The 21,261-nt window shown below is 48.7% G+C and overlaps 2 protein-coding genes across 7 annotated transcripts in view; both read right to left on the bottom strand.

Moving 5' to 3' along the window:
* Positions 1–4,361: 4,361 nt before the first annotated feature.
* On the bottom strand, positions 4,362–10,891 carry SMIM12 (small integral membrane protein 12). Of its 4 annotated transcripts, none has more exons than XM_081056891.1 (2): positions 10,844–10,891; positions 4,362–5,297 (listed from the first exon to the last, which is right to left on the bottom strand). In XM_081056891.1, exon 2 carries the CDS (start codon positions 5,290–5,292, stop codon positions 5,014–5,016), a length of 279 nt encoding a protein of 92 aa, XP_080913017.1. In that variant the 5' UTR covers positions 5,293–5,297; positions 10,844–10,891; the 3' UTR covers positions 4,362–5,013. The 4 variants fall into 4 exon arrangements, with proteins under 4 accessions (XP_080913017.1, XP_080913015.1, XP_080913016.1 ...); XM_081056889.1 differs by lacking the exon at positions 10,844–10,891 and adding an exon at positions 8,323–10,487; XM_081056890.1 differs by lacking the exon at positions 10,844–10,891 and adding an exon at positions 6,688–8,295.
* A 1,231-nt stretch (positions 10,892–12,122) lies between these two features.
* DLGAP3 (DLG associated protein 3) overlaps positions 12,123–21,261 on the bottom strand; it is a 56,579-nt gene continuing 47,440 nt past the window's right edge. For all 3 annotated transcript variants that reach the window (XM_081057980.1, XM_081057981.1, XM_081057982.1), the window contains exons 9-12: positions 16,011–16,495; positions 14,491–14,582; positions 14,109–14,252; positions 12,123–13,400 (exon numbers count right to left, since the gene is read on the bottom strand). In XM_081057980.1, coding sequence (XP_080914106.1) covers positions 13,182–13,400; positions 14,109–14,252; positions 14,491–14,582; positions 16,011–16,495 — 940 coding nt within the window. In that variant the 3' untranslated portion in view covers positions 12,123–13,181. The remainder of the gene's footprint in view (positions 13,401–14,108; positions 14,253–14,490; positions 14,583–16,010; positions 16,496–21,261) is intronic.

Here is a 21,261-nt window from a genome sequence, read left to right as displayed (position 1 = left end):
TCCCGCCCCTTCCGGCGTGCAGACACAGGCAGCCACAGCCGCCATATCTGAATCTTCATTAAGATAATTAACACCACTGGCTATCCCTGGTGAATCTAAGACCACGCTCCACGCAACTGTCGGCCATACCCAAGCTGCTTCCAGTGGCTTTTTCATGCAAACCACGTGCCTTGGCTCATGCTGCAGACTTTCCCAACCTCTCAAAAGTTCACAAAACAAACAGCATCTGGTTTCAGCATGTCCAGTACCTCTGGCTGAGTAGCCCCTAAGCCCAGCACTAGCTGCAGCCAATCTTGGTTTGTGGCTTGGCCCCTCAAGGCACCTCCAAGCATTGTGTGGGTGGCGGCCAGCTGCGGATTGGTTTGAGGCTCATGCCAGGTGGCCTCAGGCAGGGCACAGGCTGTGGCTGAACTTGGCCTGCAGCAGGTCCCCTTCCAGGTGGCCCTGGGGCTGGCACACCCAATGCCAGCTTCGAACTGAGCTGGAGTATCACCCAGTTGCCTCCAAGGACGATATACCCAAAAGACACACTGGGAAGGGACGAGAGCCCTGCTAGTGAATCCTGCTCTGTAGGGTCAGGTCCTCCACAACAGCTCCTTAACTGTAGCCACACTCAGTCCTCACAACCAATAAGCCCGAGGGTCAGTCCTTCCCACTGACATGCAAACAGCAACCAAGGCTCAACTATAACAGGAGGAAACACACAACCAACACAAGGAACACACCTGGAGCAGCCAGCTCCAGTAACCAGGGAGACTATGTCACTGGGCCCCACAGGACACCTACTACATAAAGCCACTCAACTAAGACCGGGAGGCATAGCAGCTCTACCTAATACATAGAAATATACATAGGGAGGCAGCCAAAATGGGGAGACAAAGAAACATGTCCCAAATAAAAGAACAGAACAAAGAAAACATAAAGAACCAGTCAGAAACAAAGAATGCAATAACTGAAATGAAGAATACATTACAAGAAATCAACAGATCAGATGAAGCAGAGAATCCAATCAGCGATTTAGAAGATAAGGTAGCAGCAAACACCCAAACAGAACAGCAAAAAGAAAAAAGAATCCAAAAACATGAAGGCAGTTTAAGGGGCATCTGGGACAAAATCAAGAGCATCAACATTCACATCATAGAGGTACCAAAAGGAAAAGAGAACGAGGAATTGAAAACCTATTTGAAGAAATATGACAGAAAACCTCCCTAACCTGGTGAAGGAAATGGATATTTAAGCCCAGGAAATGCAGAGCCCTAAACAAGATGAACAGAAAGAGGCCCACACCAAGACACATCATAATTAAAGTACCAGAGGTTAAAGACAAAGAGAGACTCTTAAAAGCACCAGGAGAATAGCAGTTAGTTTCCTACAAGGGAGTTTCCATAAGACTGAGAGCTGGTTTCTCAACAGACACCTTGCAGGCCAGAAGGGATTGGCATGAAATATTTAAAGTGATGAAAAACAAGGCACTACAACCAAGATTACCCAGCAAAGCTATATTTAGAATCAAAAGATAAAGAGCTTCCCAGACAAATAAAAGTTAAAGGAGTTCATCACCACCAAACCAGTATTACAAGGAATCTCACAGAGACTTAAGACATAAATAAATAAATAAATAAATAAATAAATAAATAAATAAATAAATAATAAAATAGCAGTAACTACATATCTATCAATAATTACTTTAAATGCAAACGGTAAATGCTCGGATCAAAAACATAGGGTGGTAAAATGGATAAGAAAACAAGATCCATACATACGCTGCCTATAAAAGACTCACTTCATATCCAAAGACACACACAGACTGAAAGTAAAGGGATAGAAAAAGTTATTTCATGAAAATGGAAATGGAAAAAAAAAAAAATCTGGGGTAGCAATACTTATACCAGACAAAACCGATTTTAAAACACAGGTTATAACAAGGGACAAAGAAGGACCTAGTAATCCCACTTCTGGGTATCCGAAGAAACCCAAAACACTACTTCGAGATGTGTTCATCCACACATTCATTGCAGCATTATTCACAATAGCCAAGATATGAAGGCAGTCTGAGTGTCCTGAATGGATGAATAAGAGGTGGTACATATACACAATGGAATATTATACTCAGCTATTAGAAAGAATGAAATCTTGCCATCTGCGACAACATGGATGGACTGTGCTGAGTGGAGTAAGTCAGACAGCAAAAAACAAATGTCATATGATTTCACTTATAAGTGGAATCTAAAGAACAAAATAAACGAACAAAAACAGAAAGAAACAGACACAGAGAACATTCTGACAGTTGCCAGATGAGAGGGAGTTGGGGGTGGGTGAAAAAGGGGAAGGCATTAAGAAGTACAAATTTGTTGTTACACAATAGTCATAGGGAAAAAAAAAAAAAAAAAGGAAAAAAAAAATAGTCATAGGGATGTGGGGTACAGTATTAGGAATATAGTCAACGATATGTAATAACTATGTATGGTGTCAGATGGGTATTAGATTTATCGGGGTAATAGACAGTAGTTGGGATCAAGGTAAAAACGGTGCAAGGATTAAGAAATACAAATTGGCAGTTATAAAACAGTCATGGGCATGTAAAGCATAGGGAATAATCAATAATACAGTAATAATGCTCGATCACTCTTAAATTATATAAATGTCTATCCACTACGCTATACATCTAATGTAAAGTACAGCACGGGGAGTAGAATCAATAATATTGTGATAGGGGGCCGACCTGGTGGCTCAGGCGGTTAGAGCTCCGTGCTCCTAACTCTGAAGGCTGCCGGTTCGATTCCCACATGGGCCAGTGGGCTCTCAACCTCAAGGTTGCCGGTTCAACTCCCACAAGGGATGGTGGGCTGCGCCCCCTGCAACGAGCAACGGCAACTGGACCTGGAGCTGAGCTGCGCCCTCCACAACTTAGACTGAAAGGTCAACAACTTGAAGCTGAATGGCACCCTTCACAACTAAGATTGAAAGGACAACAACTTGACTTGGAAAAAAGTCCTGGAAATACACACTGTTCCCCAATAAAGTCCTGTTCCTCTTCCCCAATAAAAATCTTTAAAAAAAATAAATAAGTGAAAAACAATATTGTGATGGCATAGTAGTGTCAGATGGCTGCGGGACTTACGGTGATCACTCCTTTAGGTGTATACATGTTCAATAACTATGGTGTACCCCAGAAACTAATGTAATATTGTATGTTAGCTATATTTTAATAAATATCTTTTTTAAGAGGCAGCCGATTAGCTCAGTTGGTTAGAGCACAGTGCTCTTAACAACACGTTGCCAGTTCAATCCCCGCCTGAGCCACTGTGGGCTGTGCCCTCCACAACTAGATTGAAACAACTACTTGACTTGGAGCTGATAAGTCCTGGAAAAACACACTTCAAATAAATAAAAGTTTGAAGGAAAAAGAAAAGTCAACTTCATGAGACAACAGGTTCTTCTGCCTCTTCCTGTGCTCTGCTCTCACTCCCCTTCCAACCTCACCAGCAGCAGCCTAAGTGGTAGCTTTTAGTATAAACCCCTACAGCCTTTTAGGAAAGACATTTGGTGTTATGCATCAAGAACCTTAAAACTGCTCATCCCATTTCATCCAAAATGCCATTTGCTAGTCCTACCACTTAGTCTGAAATGCAGGAAAAGCCTTATGTAAGATATTCATTGCACTATTTATACTAATGAATAATCAGAAATAACCCAAATGTCCAGCAATAGGGAAACTGTTAAAAACAAACTATACTGTTTTTCCACTTGATGGGCAATTATGCAGCTATTAAAACCAATTAAGATTACGAAGACCGTGTGATAAGAAATGGTTATATGAAACACTATGTGGAAAAAAAGAACACAAAATTAAATGGACAGTAAGGATAACTAACTAAAAATAAAACGGGGTGAGAATTAGAGAAAGATAACAAAATGTTAACTCTTTAGTTGTACTAGAACCCTGGGACTGTGGGTGGCTTTTTAAAAAATCCCTACCAAATGTTCTTTAATGTACATGTATTGCTTTTACAGGGAAAAGTGTGTAAGCGTGTGTGTGTGTGTGTGTGTGTGAGAGAGAGAGAGAGAGAGAGAGAGAGAGAGACTGGAAAATTTGACAGCAACTGTTGAGCTTCCTGGTCTACTCTAACTTAGCCTTGGAAAGGTCCAATAAGCCTCTCATTATCATGACAGAAAGGCTCTTGAGACCTGCACCTCCAGGACTTACCACCTCCAGGATCCAAAGCCACCACACTGGTAAAACAAAGCTCCCCGGGTCCCAGAGACCTTAAAGGCCAATGTTATTCTACCCTGAAATGCCTGCACTTGCATTGACTCCTAAGGAGACCCCAAGCACCGTCTGGAAGATAGGATTAGATCAATATGGTTCTCAGATGCCACTTTAATGAAGTTTTGCACTATACAGTGATAGGGGGTGAGAGATGGGGATTGTTTCTGAGCAAATTCACCTACATCAAGGTGAATAGCCTGGACTTCCAAGAACAGAAAAATGCTCTCCTTCTCCCTGGAATCCTCTTCCTGAGATGATAGGACAGGATTTCAGGAAGAGTGAGCACAAAGGACAGAGTAAACTAGTGAAGGGAGACAGGTAGATTTTTGAATTCTTCCCATGCAAACAGGAACTAGACATGTGGTATCCCTCCTAAGAAAACACCCCAATCCCAGCTAGTTCCGCTTGAGGCCAAACTGCCTCCCCATGGAGACTGACAGCCGACGTTCATTTCATAACACTCCTCCCAGCAGTGTACCCAGAAGTGCAGCAGCCTGGGCAGTTGTGGCCAGTATACAACAGATGCAGCCTGCAGGACAAAACCCTCCAAGGCTTTCCTCTTCACTGGCCCCTCAGCTGCTAGTATATCTACCTGGCCACAGAAGAGCAGCCAGTATGTACATGGCAGGAAGGGCCAGAATAAGCAACAAAGCAAACATGATGTGGGTTCTAGATGCCAGGTCAACATGGTGGCGAGACCAGTCACAGCCTACAGAAGGACCCGTATGTCCCTGTCTCCTCCATTAGTTCTTCTCTGGGCGGTTTCTGTTCAGGACAGCTTTAGGGGCAAATTCCAGCTTGTCCTTCAGGCTCACCACCTGGGTGAGGTCTTTGCCTAGCAGCTCATCCAACTTGCGGTCTTCCCGGCGCTCTGAGATGCTCTTCTCCTCCTCCACAGGCTGGGGATCCTTTCCCCGGATGAACCATTCCAGGTGGTAGCCCACAGCCCCGACCACGAAGGCCACAGGAAATGTGACATAGGGAGCATAGGTACGTACCACGGTCCAAAACACAGGCCACATGACATCTGCAGAGGAGCACAAGGCAGCATTAGGGGGACACCAGCACCCTTTCCCCACCAAACATGGACAACCTACCAGGGCTCTGCCCTTACCAGACAGCCTGGTACAATTTACATCCACCCCATGCAGAGTAATGCAAGAGGGTACTTTGCTTTATGCAACAGTCGGGCCCCTGACACAATCTAGGAAATTTCAAAAGATTCAATTGTTAGAAAAGGAGAGAAGACTCTCCATTTTTTATATAGTATACTTTGATAATTATGCAACCAGGTATGACAGAGTTCCCCATGAGGGGACCTATGGGCCTCACCTAATAAAGCTTCAAGCCTGTTGTTGACCTCTGGCCCTCCCGCCACAGTTTGCAAACCTTTTAAGAATGGGAAAGAAGTCTTTCTCTGCTTCACACAATTGTCTCCATGAGCACAGCCAGTCACCCTCTCCCCACCACCCACAATCCCACTGCGGTTCTACTGGCTCCAGGATAATGAGTAGTTCCTTTGCTTCATGTCAAATATAAGGAGCATATTTCAGCAGCCAAAACCCTAATCGGTCACCCAACCATTCTGGATTTTAGATAGATAAATAGATAACAGTTTTTCCCTACTGTGAACTTGATTTTTCTAACAATGACACAAACCTATACTTTACAAATCTGCTGGCCAAACCACTTTTTTTTCCTTTTTTTTAAATTTATTGGGGTGACAACTGTTAGTAAAATACATAGATTTCAGGTGTACAATTCTGTATTACATCATCTATAAATCCCATTGTGTTCACCACCCAGAGTCAGTTCTCCTTCCATCACCATACATTTGACCAAACCACTTTCAAAATACACTCTTCTTCAACAAAACCTATCTACTCACATTTGCATAATAAGCTCCTAAAAATATCACCAACCCATTACATATATACTCTGGACACTCTAGGACTTGAAAATTCTCTGTAAAACAAAACAAACAAATAAACAAAAACACGACTGTACAAGCCATAGCAGGGGGGAAAAAAAAGAAAAAAGAAAGTGAAATGTCACCAGGGCCTCCTGAAATGAAGACACCTCCAAAATAATGTAAACACACAACTGGGTCATCCTAAGGATGACTTAGTCTCAAATGATTATTACTCTTATTAACAATTATCAAAGATTATTCACAATTATTGTAATAACGATAGCTCCCATTTACTGAGCACTTACTGAGTGCCATGCCTTGGGCTAAGCACTTTATATACACTAGTTCCTTTCATTCTCACCTCCACCCTGCGAGGTGAATGGCATTATCGAAGGGTTAAGTAACTTGCCCAAAAGTCTCAACTAAAAGATCATTCATTGGTGCTCCTGTAGATATTTCTCCATCTCAGCTATCGATGGTCTACAGTGAACAGTCAAAACCTCACCAAGATGAGACGACTGACTCGCACCCTCTCTCTCTTCGGTTCTGATTCTCTTGGAAGGAATCCCAGCATTCTGTGGACCTGAGGCTGCAGCAGGCCATCCTCGGGGAAACAACTGCAGCAGCTCCAGATTCCGCGGCGGGGCCTGTCTTAGAACCCGGCACTCTGCTGGACGATTCACACACTAGTCACCCTGATCTTCACAACACCTCCATGAAGTAGGAATTATCAGCCCTAACTTCTAAGACCTCAAAGGCTCTGGGACATTGTTAACTTGCCCCAAAACCACTAGAAGGATAGAGCCGCTGAATTTGAACCCAGTCCTCTCCAACTTCAAAGAACACACTACAGAAAGGTGTATGTACGGTCTCTGTCTAAATCCTGAATTTGGGGAGAGCTTCCGCAAGTTTTTTTCTCATCAGCCTGGCATTTCACTACCTACCAGAGGTTCCCTTTTTGCAAACTCTTAAGATTACACTCAGAGATCTGTGACATTATAATATTTAGAAGTTGTTAAGAGAGGCGCTGAAGAATTTCGATCGAACACTTCTCCATCCGCTTCCCCACCTTTTAAGCAAGTTCTCTCTTTATAAGTAAACACTTTCCCTAAACAGCAACTCTCCATTCGGATTTCCAGTTTTTCTTAAGACATGTCAAGTGTGAGTCCGCAACGGATTCTCTCTCACACGCGGCACAGAGTCTCTCTCGGTCGTCCTGCTCACGTTCTCATCATTTCCCGGTAAGGCGATCCATTCGTTTGTTCGACACGGACGCCCACTGCCTGCGCGTCCCACACTGCGCTGGCCTATCACGCTTGTCTGCATTTCTCAAACCACTGGACGAGGGCGAGGTCTCTGTCCGGACGCCCCACTGCCCCCTATGCCTCCCCCACCCCTACCACCCGGCCTGGCCTAAGAATGCTCCCGGAAGTTTGTTGAATGAATGAACGACAGCGGGCATCCACCCACCCGCCCTCCGAAGGCGGCAGGAACAGAGCAGGTGCGTGTGCTGACGACAAGCCAGATACTCTTAACAAGTCATCCCCCGGGGATCAAAATGAAAGAGGCAAAAGCGTGTCGGAAATACTGTGACGCACGTTTCCAGCCCGGCCTGGAGGAAGCCTGGGCGTCCGGCAGAGGCCAGCTGGGTTGCCGGGAAACGTGCCCTCGTGCGGGCGCCCGGGAGGCCCAACGGGACCCGAAGCCGCAGTGCGAGATTTGAGGACAAAGCCGAGGAGACCTGAGCGGGTGGAACATTAATCCTGACTGTCACTCTCGCCTGGTCCAGGGATGAGGACGCAAGTGAGACCGGGGTCCAAATAGCGACCCGTCGTCCTCCGCTGGGCTCCTGGTCCCCGCCCCATCCCACCCGGCTCACGGCCTTGGGAGCAGCGTCAGTCCTCACACACGTGCCTCACGCAAGTGCCTCTGCCCTGCTCGCAGAGGGTCAGCTGGGCGCCGAGACGCGACCTCTGAGCCTGGAGAGGAGAGGGAGCCGTCAGGCCTGGCCAGCGCGGGAGCAGACACGGACGATCACCCCTCCCGTGATGCAGAGGTCAAGGCCAGCAACCATGGCAACGGGCGGCCGAGGCAGCCGCCTCGGGGGGAAGGGAACGGCCCGCCCGGACCGCGTGCTCACCTGAGCCGCAGCCCGCACTCGTCCGTCCGGCCCCCGCCCTCCGCTAGTTCGCGGGCAACACCGACGTCGCCGCTCCCAGCGGCCCGCGGGGCCTGGCTCGGGAGCCCCGCCCACCGGCCGCCAGCTCTCTCGGAGCACAGTGATTGGCTGAACTCCAGTCAAACGACCGGAACAAGCTAGGCGTCTGCAATGAAGCCCCGCTGCGCTGAGATGTCCACAGCGCCCCCTGGTGGTCAGGAGGTTTCCCTGTGACGTCACCACGTGATTTTTTTTTTTTTTTTTTCTTCACGTGGAGAAAGTAAAAGGTCATCCATTCATTTCTTCAACGAATGTTTTACCAGGTGTCTTCTAAGACCTAGGTCTGGCACACACACAAAAAAGACATGATCCCTGATCTCAAGAAACTCTCTTCAGCGAATGTAGTCTCGTGTTTAAGAACTCTTCAGATCTGGGTTAGCTTTCTAGCTGTGACCTTGGGAACGGTATTCATCTGTCTAAGCCTCCTTTCCCTCTTATGTGTAAAGATAATAAAGATAGTAAAGATAACACCTATTACACAAGACGTTATGAGGGTTAGATGAGATAATGTACGTAAAGTGCTATACCAGGCACATAGCAAGCAGGGAAATAAATACGTAGTATTACTGTTAGTCTACGAATAATAGACATATAGTAACACCTACGTTTTACTTGACCCCTTAGGTACAAGTATTCACTCCCTCCTCTCTGTCCCGACTGCTCCCTGTACAGACGTCTATTTTATCATGTATAGGAAACACACACACACACACACACACCCCAAAGCTCAAGCTCCATAATGCTCCAGCCTAGCCCTACCTTTCCACCCTCATTCCACTAGTCTCAACCAGGCATATTTATTTATCTTTAGTAACACATGCCGAACCCCTCCTGTTCTTCCATACAGATGAAATTGTTTCATCCCTCTGTGCTTTTATGTATGCCTTTCCATCTACCTTTCTTTACTAATGTGTATCTCTGGCTAATTTTTCAAGCTTTAGGAACACTGCCGTAGAAGCCTCCTGGACTGCATTATTAGGTTAGCTACCCTTCTATGATCTCAAATTGCTCAATGCTAAGCGTTAGCAGTGGAGATGGAGAGAAAAGAACGGTGAAAAGAAATATATAGGAGATCGTTATTACCAGCACTTGTTCACTAATTGAATAGAGAGGAGAAAAGAACAGAATTACCTAGAATAACCAGCATTCGGTCAGCTAATCAACATGTGCTAGGGAATCAAGGATGTAAAATATGACCGGGACCATCCCTGCCCTCAGTTCTCTGACTTATGGGGAAGCAGACTGGTCTACAAAACATCAACAGAGTGTGAGAAACGTGGTGAAGGAAGTATGGCACAAGTGGCACAGAGGAAACACCCCAGGAAGAATCAGAGGAGGCTCCCCAGAGCAACTTATCCTTGAGCTGAGACTCGAGTGATGACTAGCAGTTCCATCAGGTAGAATTGAGTGGGGCTCAAGCAGATAGGAAGCAGATAGATGTGGGTTCCAATCCTGGCTCTGCTGCCTGCTAATCTCAGAAAAGCTATTTATGTTTTTTATTAGACAATAATAGTATCCACCCCCTAGGGTTGTTCTGAGTACTAAATTACCCTGTGTATATAAAGTTCTTGACACGGTACTTAACATCTCCTAAGTGCTCAGTAAATGGTGACTGGTATGTTCAGTATACTCCAAATTTATTTATCCTTTTGTAATATCCTATGTCAACATATGGCATTACTTATTCACTAAGCTAAAAGCCTGAGTGACATATTTAAGACCTCTTCATTTCTGCATTACTCCCAAGGTCCAGCTTATATATAGAACCTATGCTTCCTGAATGTCTTTCAAATTCATCATCATCTCTTACTCGGACCACCTTAGCAATGGACTCCCTCAGTGGTCTCCCTGCCTTCCATTGCCCCTTCCAGTGCATTTCCATTCTTTTAACCAAAGAGTCTCTCAAAAACTTAAATAGAATTTAAATGAAATCTCCAGCTTAACCACTTCCCATGGGTCCCTTTCAGGCACATCTCCTCTTTATCCTCTGCTCTTCCCGTTATTCCCCACACACATACCCTTCCATGCCTTTGTCTAAGCGGGTCATTTTGCTGAAATGCATGTTCTTCCTTCTCTTTCTTGATTGCAAAACTCTAATTCATCCTGCAAGACCAAGTTCAAAAGACCCCCTCTAGACAAAGCTTTCCTAGACTCCTTGGCTGCTAGAGGCTCTCAGTCTCTTCAGCCCCTCTGGGAGAACAGGCCTCCCTTTGTACTGTACCTTTCTGTTTAAGTGAATGGCTTTGGCCAGACTCGGAGCAACTCAAGTACAGAGCCTGGATCTAATCCTTCACTTATCCAGCACGACTCCCCAGACCACAATTCCCAAAGGAGACAACTACCCCCAACACCCCCTTGTGGGGAGATTTTAGACTTCATGTGTGTAGTAGGATGCCCACATAGCAGCAAATGCTGACCTGTTCCTGTGTCCCCTCCCACGTACCTCATGGTTCCAGGAAAGCTGACCCAGTTTCTGGGAAAAGACATAAACCCATAAAGTATAATGTAGAGGGTTAAACTCAGACTCAGCCACTTCTCAGCTTCATGACTTGGGGTAAGTTGTTTAGCCTCTTCAAGCCTGTTTTCTCATCTGTAAAATGGTGGTGATAACAATACCCGCTTTATAGGATTGCTCTGAGTATTGTCTAATTCAAACCTCACCTATGTCCCAATATTAGAGATGAGAAACTGAATCTCAGAGAGGTCAAGTGACCCAGCCAAAGCCTCACTTGGTAAGTCAAGGGCAGAGAGTTTATTCAGTACATCTTGGACAGGGTCCAGGAATCTGTTTGATATTGGCCCAAAGCTGATTCACTTTCGGAAATTCAGATCACTTGTGGGCCCTGTCTACCTTCCAGTGGTCTCATATGAGTGTGTATGACCTGTTGCTTTTCAGGTGGTCTCCCAAACAAGCCTGCAAAACATCTGTTCATGCCTCTCTCCTGTTCAACACCATTCCATGGCTCCCACAGCCCTCAGGACCCAGGCCTACTCTCCTCAAATTGCCCAGCATGATCAAATCTCTGCACTCCCAATGCTTCTTTCTCCTCCAAGCCTTTGCTCAGCTGTTGTCAGATCTTGGAACATTCTTTCCAGTCCCAATCCTCCAGTAGTTAATACATTTTTCCAGGACTCACCCTTATATTTTAACTGCTTGTTCACCTGTTTTTCCCATGACTGTAATCGCCCCATAAGGGTAGAAACTATGCTTGTTCAGGCCAACTCCCTGGTGTTGGGTGCCAACAGTGATTCTTGATCAATGTTTGCTGAATAAATGATAAGAATTGCCTAGTCCAGTGTGATCCAGAAGAGTAGCCAACCCCCTGGAAGGCTTTTCCTCCTGCCTCAGGGTGACACATCAACCCCATGGACTGCTTAAGGACTGCAAAGGTAGCTTTCTGGTGGGCACTGCCACTAAAACCTTTCTGGGCTCAGACGGCTAAAAAGCTCATGGTTTGGTATTAGACAATCCTGGGCCCACCACTCTTAGGCCTGTGACTTTGGACAGATCACTTAACCTCTCCTGAGCTTCCGCTTTCTCATCTGGTGTAAGGATGAGCCACATGCATGTAATGTCCTCACCCTTTGCCTGACCCACAGTAAGCATCCAATAAATATCAGTCGTCACCACTAGGTTCGGGTTGGCACTTAGCTTCCCAGGAAAGTTCTGTTCTCTGCCCCCCCCAAAGTGCCCACCCATAGGAGGCATCAGAAAATATGGTAACATTAAATTGAACAGAGTTTTCCTGCTGCTGATTAGGAATGACTGGAGCTGAGGGACCATTAGGCCCTCAATATTTGTCCGTATCTAAGAAGAACCACACTCCCCATCACTGAGCATGTGCTGTGTGCCAGGCATTGGGCTCTGCACTCCCCTCTCTGGAGGAACCCTGGAGGACTGGGACGCTGAAAGACGAATGGAGAGTTGGAAGCCCTCCCCTCTTCAACCCACAGGGACCCCTCCAGGAGGGCTCAGGTCCTTCTGTAGTCACCGGGGGGTCTGAATCTTTCCCCTAGCTGGCCCAGGCAATACTCACTCTCCCCAAATCAAGAGCTCGGGATCTCCACCTCTCCTCCCTCCACCCCATTCCCCATGCACAGGGCAGAGGTGACTTCTTCTGGAGAAAGTAGCTGGCTTAAGTGCAGTTCTGCCGTTTTATTTTTCCTGGGATACTCAAGGGGAATGTGGGAACAGCCACAGGCGTGGTGAGGGGAAGCCCCCATCTCCCCTCCCCAGCAGCTGGGAAAAGGGAGAGGCCCAGGTGCCCTGGTCCTGGGTTGGTCCAGCCACTGTGGTCCCTGGGCCCGGTGGGCTGAGGGCTGAAGGTGGGGCCCCTGGGAGGGTGGGGCGGGCTCCTAGGCGGGGTTCGGGATTCTTCATAAAAAGCCACAAAGCTGATCCCCACGAAGCCCAGCCCCGCGGGGTGGGGGGGACGCAGAGCCCAGATGGGGGACCCGGCCCGGCCTGGCCCGAGGGGGGAAGTAATGGCAGAGATGGTGCCCATGAGGAGGTGGGGATGAAGCGTCGGACCAGGAGGGAGGGGGGTCCAGGTGGGAGCGCAGGACGGAGAGGCACGGCCCCCAGCCCAGCCCGGGCGTCTTTGCGTGGGGTCAGGACGGTAAAAAACCCACGAGAGAGAGACGGGCAGGAGGGGCCAGGGCGTGCGGTGCCGGCGGGGCGGGCGCACGTGGCGGCCCGTGTTCACAGTGACCTCGACGCTGGGTGTACAGTACGGGTAGAAAACCACGGCCCCGGGCCCGGGATGGGCGGGCCGGGCGGGTCACAGCCTGGTCTGGGCCTCGGGAATGTAGATCTCGATGCTGTCGGCGCTCTCGGTGGCCGAGCTGTGGCGGAAGGAGGCGGCGCGCTTGGCCGCCAGGAGCCGCTTGCGGGCCTCCTGGCGCTGCCGGTCCACCGAGTCCAGCGAGCGCTCCTTCACCGGCACGCCCCGGCCCCGCGAGGGCTTCTTTGGTATCGGCGGAGGGACCTTCTTCTCCTCCTGCGGCGAGAAAGCACGGCGAATCAGTTTGGGGGTAGGACCCACCCGACTTCCCGATTCACGCCTGCACGACCCAGGGGGGTTAACCTCCTGCGGCAGCGCCACTGCAAGCAGAAGCCGCAGCGCGTAGCGCCACCTGAAGCCCCGGTGTACTTGTCCCGACAAGGTTAAATCCCACGTTTTTTTCATTTAAAAAAAGGATAGTTTCGAGCACCCCCTGGTGGCGCCGTTCGCGGCAACCGGCATTAGAGTGCTCGCCCCCTCGAGGAAGTGGATGTTTTCACTGTAGGTGGGGAGGAGCCCAGACAAGGCAACCGCGGTTCACACACCAGGCTTCTGGGCCCCATCACAGACAAGGTCTATTGAGATGAGGGCTGAGGGGACCGTCAAAGTCCCTTCTGTGCCTAGGTCCGAGCTGAGGGCAGTCAGCCCTTCAGGAAGCTCTAGTTCTGCTCCCTTAAACTACAGCTGGTCCAAGGTGGCCGCCGCCACCTCTGGGTTCCGGCAGCTTAGCCAGTGATGAGCACGGGGGCCAAGCAGACAGCCGTGACCAAGAACGTGGTCATTTTGAAAGACGGTCACCATCACCTGTCCAGGGCTGCCTTTGCTGCCCATGGATCTCTTCTCCTGTCTCCCACTCCCCACACACATGCCCCTCTGGGGAGGGGCATTTTCCAGGACTCTTGGCTTGAAGGAGCCTCCCCGCACCTTAGGCTCCAGGAGTTTCCAGCTGTTGGCCTTGAGTTGCTGTAGCTCCAAGAACTTGAGGGTCACATCCTCGATAGAGAGCTGCAGGAGGTCCCAGAAACCCGCCAGGTCCTGGAAGGTGGGCACGGGGAACGCAGTGGGGTCCTGCAGAGGAAGGGAGGTCTGAGCCCCAGCCAGAAACAGAGAAAGCCCCACCCACCCTCATTGTCAGGAAGCTAGAACTGGGAGAATCGGGTGGGGACCGGCAGACAGGGAAACAAGAAAGCTCAGGCTTCTCCCTCTTGGACACAAACACCTAGTCTCACCTCCAGGCATATATGCACACACTGGGTCACCCAACAGATACACACACCTGATAGGCTCTACAGCGATGGGCACTCACCATGCTTTGCTGACACAGCCGGAAGAACTGCTGAACCTTCTGGGACAGGAGAAGTTGGGTACTGCCCACAGCACTGCGGATCTTCTCCAGGACTGGCGAGCGGAAGGAGATTCAAGGAGGGGAATGACGCCTTTCCTTCCCCAGCCTCCAGGAAGTCTGCCCTTAATGACTCTGACCCTTCCATTAGCTGGCACTCCACCCATATCTCCTTCTGCCCCCTTCCCCATCCCATCCCCAGGTTCCTAACAAGCAGTTCCTATCCCACTTTACCAAGAAGGCTATCCTCAGAGACTGATGTTTCTTCCTTTGTACAACCCACAAGGTCTGACAATTAAGTTTGCGAACTTGTCGCAACACTGTTGCTAACCTTTTTTGATACTGGAGGGATTATTCATTATGAATTTGTACCAACTGGACACATAGTTAACTCAGTTTACTATTTGGAAGTACTGAAAAGGCTGAGTGAAAAGGTTAGACGACCTGAACTTTTCGCCAACAATTCCTGGCTCTTGCATCACGACAATGCACCAGCTCACACGGCACTGTCTGGGAGGGGGTTTTTAGCCAGTAAACACATAACTGTATTGGAACACCCTCCCTACTCACCTGATCTGGCCCCCAATGGCTTCCTTCTTTACCCAAAGATAAAGGAAATATTGAAAGGAATAAAATTTTTGATGACATTCAGGACATCAAGGGTAACATGACAACAGCTCTGATGGCCATTCCAGAAAAAGAGTTCCAAAATTGCTTTGAAGGGTGGACTAGGCACTGGCATCGGTGCATAGTTTCCCAAGGGGAGTACTTTGAAGGCAACTGTAGTGATTACTCTTCAGCAATGAGGTAGGTAGCACTTTTTCTCGGATGAGTTCGTGAACTTCATTGTCAGACCTGGTACATTTCTTGAATGTTTATCCCCCTGTGTCCTTCCCTCCCACGTCAGAGAACAGATGGACGCCAGTCCCAGCCTAGCCCTATAGCCCTAGCCAAGCACTGGCTCCATGACCACCTACTGGCTGAACTTGGTCACTCACCAGTGTACTACTCCTTGGCTCACTAAGAATTACTAAATAATTTCATGTACATGACTTCTGTCTTCCTAGTCACTACCTCATCAACTTGGGCATTTTGGGGTAAGACTGTGTCCCCCCTCAGACTGAACTTGCAGGGAAGGACCATATCTTCCTGGCTTCATTTCCTCCCCCTCTGCCGTGGAATTCTGGTCCCACCACCTGGATCAGACCCAGATCCCCACACCAGCCCAGAATGGAAGAGTTCCCTTGGCCACCATGGACTTGGTGACTTGGACTGACAGCCATCTCGTAGAAGGCCCAGCCCTTTCACCTGGTCACTTTCCCAGCTCCCAGAATGCCCTGCTGCCAATGGGGAGCCACCAAGGTCTGGTGCTAGGGAACCAAACTGAGGATGGCACTCTCATGTTCAACCAAACAGCTCCCGTTTTGCTACTGCCCCCCCTCACCCCCAGCCATGATCCCTCCATGTCCAGTCCCCTCACTCACTCTCCTCTGGCAGCTCATAATCCTCCGCCTCGCGCTCCATCTGCTGGCACCAGTGCTCCAGCTTCTCCACCTCTGCCCTCAGCATCTTGATGAACCACTCACCATCCCGTGGGCAGGGGGATGTGCGGCCTGAGTCGGGGAGGCTACGTGAGCCACGCTCCATCCAGGAGTCACGGCGACCGGCCACAGGGCCAGGGGTGGGGGCAGGGGCAGGGCCGGGCGACCCATCGGTGGCCGGCGGCTCGTACGGCAGTGGGTAGCCCTCACGGTAGGCCCACTGGCCCTGCGTGTGGACCGTGCGGAAGACTGAGTAGGTGGGGGCCCGGGGCCCGGGCTGAGGCTCAGAGGCGTGCCTCTGGAAGGAGCGTCCAAACTGTAGGGCCTTGTCTTCTGTGGCCACTGTGGCCAGGCCGGCCAGGCCCTCCAGCTCCAGGTCTGCCTGCACACCGGCGGTCACACTGTTGGAGCGCTTGAACCTAGCCCGCCTGGTGAGAGAGGTGGCTGTCATCTCTGCCCTTGTGGAGTTTCAGCCCAGCCCTTACCCTCCACTCCAGGCCGAAAGGAAAAGGGAGAAAGGAAGCCTACAAAGTGATGGACATTAATCCAGGGCCTTTAAATAGACCACTCTTTGCAACAGGTGGGCCCACAATACACCTCCCTGTTGTACTGCCTCTGAACAAGGTGATACTTAAAGTGTTTAACAACCTGTGCTCCACCAGCAGAACAGCTGCTGGCATACACCCATCAGAACAGACACAGCCCAAGTGTGAGAGCATCACCCCATAGCAGCTGGACTGTGCGGGGACCAAAGGGGCCAGGGAGGGGCCAGGGTGATGGCTCTTTACCAATAAATACGGGAAGTATTTCAGTATTTTAATATGTCCTCAGCCCTGCAGAGAGATGAATAAATTAAGGCCCAGAGAGGCACATGGGAGCCCAGCACAAAGCAGCAGAGCCAGGATTTGGACCCAGGGCTGCTGCTAGCTCCACTGCCCAAGCACTTCCCAAGGCACCAGCTGCTAGAACATCAGGAAGAACTGCCGGGCAGCAGCTGGGGGGAAGGGATGTGGCTGCAGCTGGGAGGACTTTGTCACTAGGGACTCTCACAGCTCAGCCCAGAGTCTGGCCAGACAGTAAGCCGTGCCAGTGGAGTTGAATTAAGTTGTTGGCAGGAATGACATAAGGCCTGGCAATTTCTTGTCTTTGAGTTAATAATATGCAAATCATATGCAAAACAGAAAGTCAATTGGCCTTGTTCTTTTTTACCCTTGGGGTTCAGAGTGGGGGCTCTTTTCTATGAAGAAGTCAGTAGCTCTCTGGGTGCATGAGGCTGGGATCAGACAATACTTGAGGTGGGAGTCAGGAGATTTGGGGGTAGGAGAAGAGGTGAACAGAAGTTTGAGGTCTGGAAATTCAAGGACCATAAAAGAAAGGTTCATGTGTCATAAGCAATCTCTACCTTCATGGGGTCAGAAGAGAGGGACTTGGGGGGCCAGCTCTAGGGGCCCCTCCAGCTTCCCAAAAGATTCCCCAATCCCCACAACTTAAGCTTTCCTCTTGCTGCCCAGGCCTTCTCTCCCTGCCTGCTTGCCTGCTTGCTTCCCTCCAGCTGGCGGGCTGCCTGCTGGGAGCCTGTTGCCATAGAAACCAGGCCCAGAAGGATGCTGCAGGACCCAGGGAAGAGAGATGCACTCATGTGCAGTCTACAGTGAGCCCTATGTCCCAACCCCCACCCAAAGAGAAAGGAAGCGAGAACATATTGCATTGCCTCCCACATGGTCTTTACCTTGGTGTCTGCCCGTGCTGCCCTAGTCAATATTTGCATCACCCTCTGCTCTGACTATTGGATCAGCCTCCTTTCAGATACCTCTGTCTCCACTCAGCACAGCACAGAAGAGCACTGGATTAGGAATCAGACCTGAGTTCTAATGCTGGCCTTGTTGCTATGTGCCTTTGGGAAGTCACTCACCCTCCATCTAGGCCATCTAATATATACAGAGAGAATATATATACATACACACACACATACTATATATATATATATATATATAAAATGATAGCGATGGACCATTAATTGTCAAGGTACCTCCTCTCTCTAAAATTACACCTTGCATATTTTCAGACCTGGGACCTAACATTCCCTCACCAATCCACCCAGGACTGGAGTACGTCTTCCTAAAACTGACCTCTGCTCAACTCATTACCCTGCTCAAAACCCTTCCACAGTTCGCCACTGCCAACCAAATACAGTTCAAGCTTCCCGTGCCAGCATTTACCTGACGCTAGCATATGCTCTGGATGCTGTCTTCCTCTCCAACCTCTGCCCCACATCCTCCTTGTTCCCCAAGTAGATTATACCGGCTCTGACTGACTCTAAGGTTTTGCCCATGCCATTCACCTGCCTGAAATGGCCTTCCTCCTCCTCACTCCCTGTCCATGCTCTGCTGAAGTCCCCTCTTCCTCTGTGAATCTCCGGACTGTCCCCCAGACCACCCTCAGTAGCATACGCCCCTCAGCAGTCTTCTTGCATTTGGAGGAAGCCCCACTGTTTGGTTCAATTACCTGTTTCTAATGAGTCTTGTGTGTCTAACTGAACTGTTAGTATGCACTTGGGATCCTTTTGAATATTTTCGTGACTTTGAGCACCTTTCATTAGCCTTTGGCTGCTTCAGAGCTCCAACAATTGCAACCCCACAAGTAAAGGTGAGGCTTGCCCCAGTAAACCCAGTATTGAAGCGCTGCCTTCCCTGCGTACTTTCCTGCTGCCCCCTGGACACTGTCCTTCAGCACCACTGGGTTTGCCGTCTTTCACCTGTCCTCTGAGGGGTCCTCAGAGGACCACACTTTGTCTTGATGGAATAGTCCACACAGCCTGGAATAGAAGCCTAAGTGCCCCAGGCTTTATGGATCTCAAGTCAGTGCCTCAAGGAGCCCTCTCGCTAGGTCTACCTCAAGGAAGACCAAAAAAGTTGAGGAGCCTGTGGGATTACTGGACACTCAAGCTTGACCATCACTCCCAGCCAGGGGCCAGAGATTTGCACAGCGCAAGCAGGAATCAGTCATCCCTGTGCTAGCGGCGTTTACAAGAAGCAGTGTGGGGTGAGATCCCCGAAGAAAAGAGCAAGGAAACAAATACCCAAAGCCCCAGGGAACACAGACATTTCAGGGGTAGGTGAAGACACTGTAGCCCCCAAGCTGTCTCAGCCAGAGAGGACAAGGAAGAAAACCAGCACAAAGTCACCGAAAGGCAGACGGGACAGACGGGTCTCGAGAAGGGATGAGCAGTCAACATGGAAAATGCAGCCGGTTACGAATGAAAGGTGTCCATTGATTTGGCAATATGGAAGCCACTGGTGATCAGGGCAAGAGTCGGTTTGGTGGAGCATAAGGAGCAGATGCAGATGGCAGGAGTTGTCAGGCGCTGGAGAAAACTAAGCAAGGCAATTCCTTCAAAGAGCTTGTTTAGAAGTTAAGAGAAGACAGTGTACCTTTAAGGGAGGGATATTTTGGTTATTTGTCAATTATATCTCAATAAAGCTGGGGGGAAAGGGAGGGATATTTGTTTAGGGTGGTTCTCACATGCCATATCCTGAGGGGAGAGAACCTATGGGGTCGGCAGGATAACTTGTGAATATGTTACCTTCCAAGGCAAAAGAGACTTTGCAGACGTGATTATGTTAAGGATCTTGAGATGAGGAAAAGAGCCTGGACTGTCCAAGTTGTTCAATTTAATAACGAGAATCCCTATACGTGAAAGGGGGAAGCAGGAGAGTCAGAGTCAAAGAAAAAGAGGGGATGACGGGATCAAGGTTGGAGTGATGCTATTGTGAGGACTCACCCGGCCATTGCTGGCTTTGAAGACAGAAGTGGGCTACAAGCCAAGGAATATGGAAAGCCTCTAAAAACTGGAAAAGGTGACAAAATGGATTCTTCCCAGAGCCTTCAGAAGGGATCAGTCCTGCTAACACCTTGATTTTAGCCCAGTGAAACCCAGTTCAGACTTCCAACCTCTAGAAATGTAAGATAATAAATACGTATTATTGGATGCCGCTAAACTTGTGGTAACTTATTACAGCAACAATCGGAAACTACTCATAATACAACCTGTAAAGAGAAATCAATTGAAGATAGAGAACAGAGAGGCAGTAGTTCAAAGAACTAGAAATAAGGGGAATAAATAATAATGCCCTTTGAGTACTTAGTATGTGCTAAGCTAAGCACTGCACATGAATAAACATGCTTGATCCCCAAAAACAGTCCAACACTAAGGGTATTAGTATCACCCTTACTTACAGGTAAGAAAACTGAGGTTTCGAGAGGGTAAGTGACTTCCTAAGATTAGACAGTTATCAATTTAGTACAGTCTGGCTGTGGAGGACCCAGCTCTTAAATCAAGTCTCTTAAATCAGCTCAACTCCCTAGGATTGAGGAAGAGGGGTGGCTTTAATCAAGACAGATGCCTCACTCTTGAGGCAGGACTGGCACAGGAGGCAAGGGAAGAAGTGCAAGTAGGTTGGGGGTTGGTCTGGAAGTGGAGAGGGGTCCCACCAGATGACCTTAATGGTTACAATGAAGTGAGCGGGGAGGTAGTCTGCTGGATATTTGGAGGTGGGGGAAGGAATGAGAATAAGCACTTTAGGGGAAGCAGCCTAGCAGAGTGGTTAAGCACACATACTGCCTGGGTCCAACACCCAGCTCTATGGCTTGTGCCTGTTTCCTCATTTATAAAGGAGAATGATAACATTACCCATTCATAGGATTGTTACGAGATAATATATGTAAGGAACTTGGAACCGGCACCTGGCCTGCCCATTGTAAATATTAGCTATTATATGGAGAGGCTGGACAGATTGTAGCTGAAAAGAAAGGGAGCTGGGCAAACAAAATCATGGGAATGTAGCACTGAGTACCCAGCATTGTACTTATTAATTATTATGATTGCTGTTGATCATTTCCATCTGTTCTCCCACAGCACTCTGAATAAAACCTCTTTTATAATCCGTATCACATTGTATTGTAGTTAGTTATTTGCATATCTGTCTCCCTTACTAAATAGGGCAGTTGCTCATACATAAATGTTAGTTGAGTGGTTGGTTGGTTAATTGGAAGAAAGGATGGTAGAGAGCACTAATCATCTCCAACATCCTTTCTTCCTTAGTAACAGAATCCCACAATTTTAAGCTGGCCACATGGCCACTCTGAATAAAGATTGGTTTACCAACCTCCCTTACAGCTAGGTGTAGCCACGTGG

The sequence above is a fragment of the Rhinolophus hipposideros genome (genome assembly GCF_964194185.1).
Source record: "Rhinolophus hipposideros genome assembly, chromosome: 8".
Taxonomy (NCBI): Eukaryota; Metazoa; Chordata; class Mammalia; order Chiroptera; family Rhinolophidae; genus Rhinolophus; species Rhinolophus hipposideros.
The sequence above is the reverse complement of the archived record's forward strand: the minus strand, read 5'-3'. Positions and strand labels throughout refer to the sequence as shown.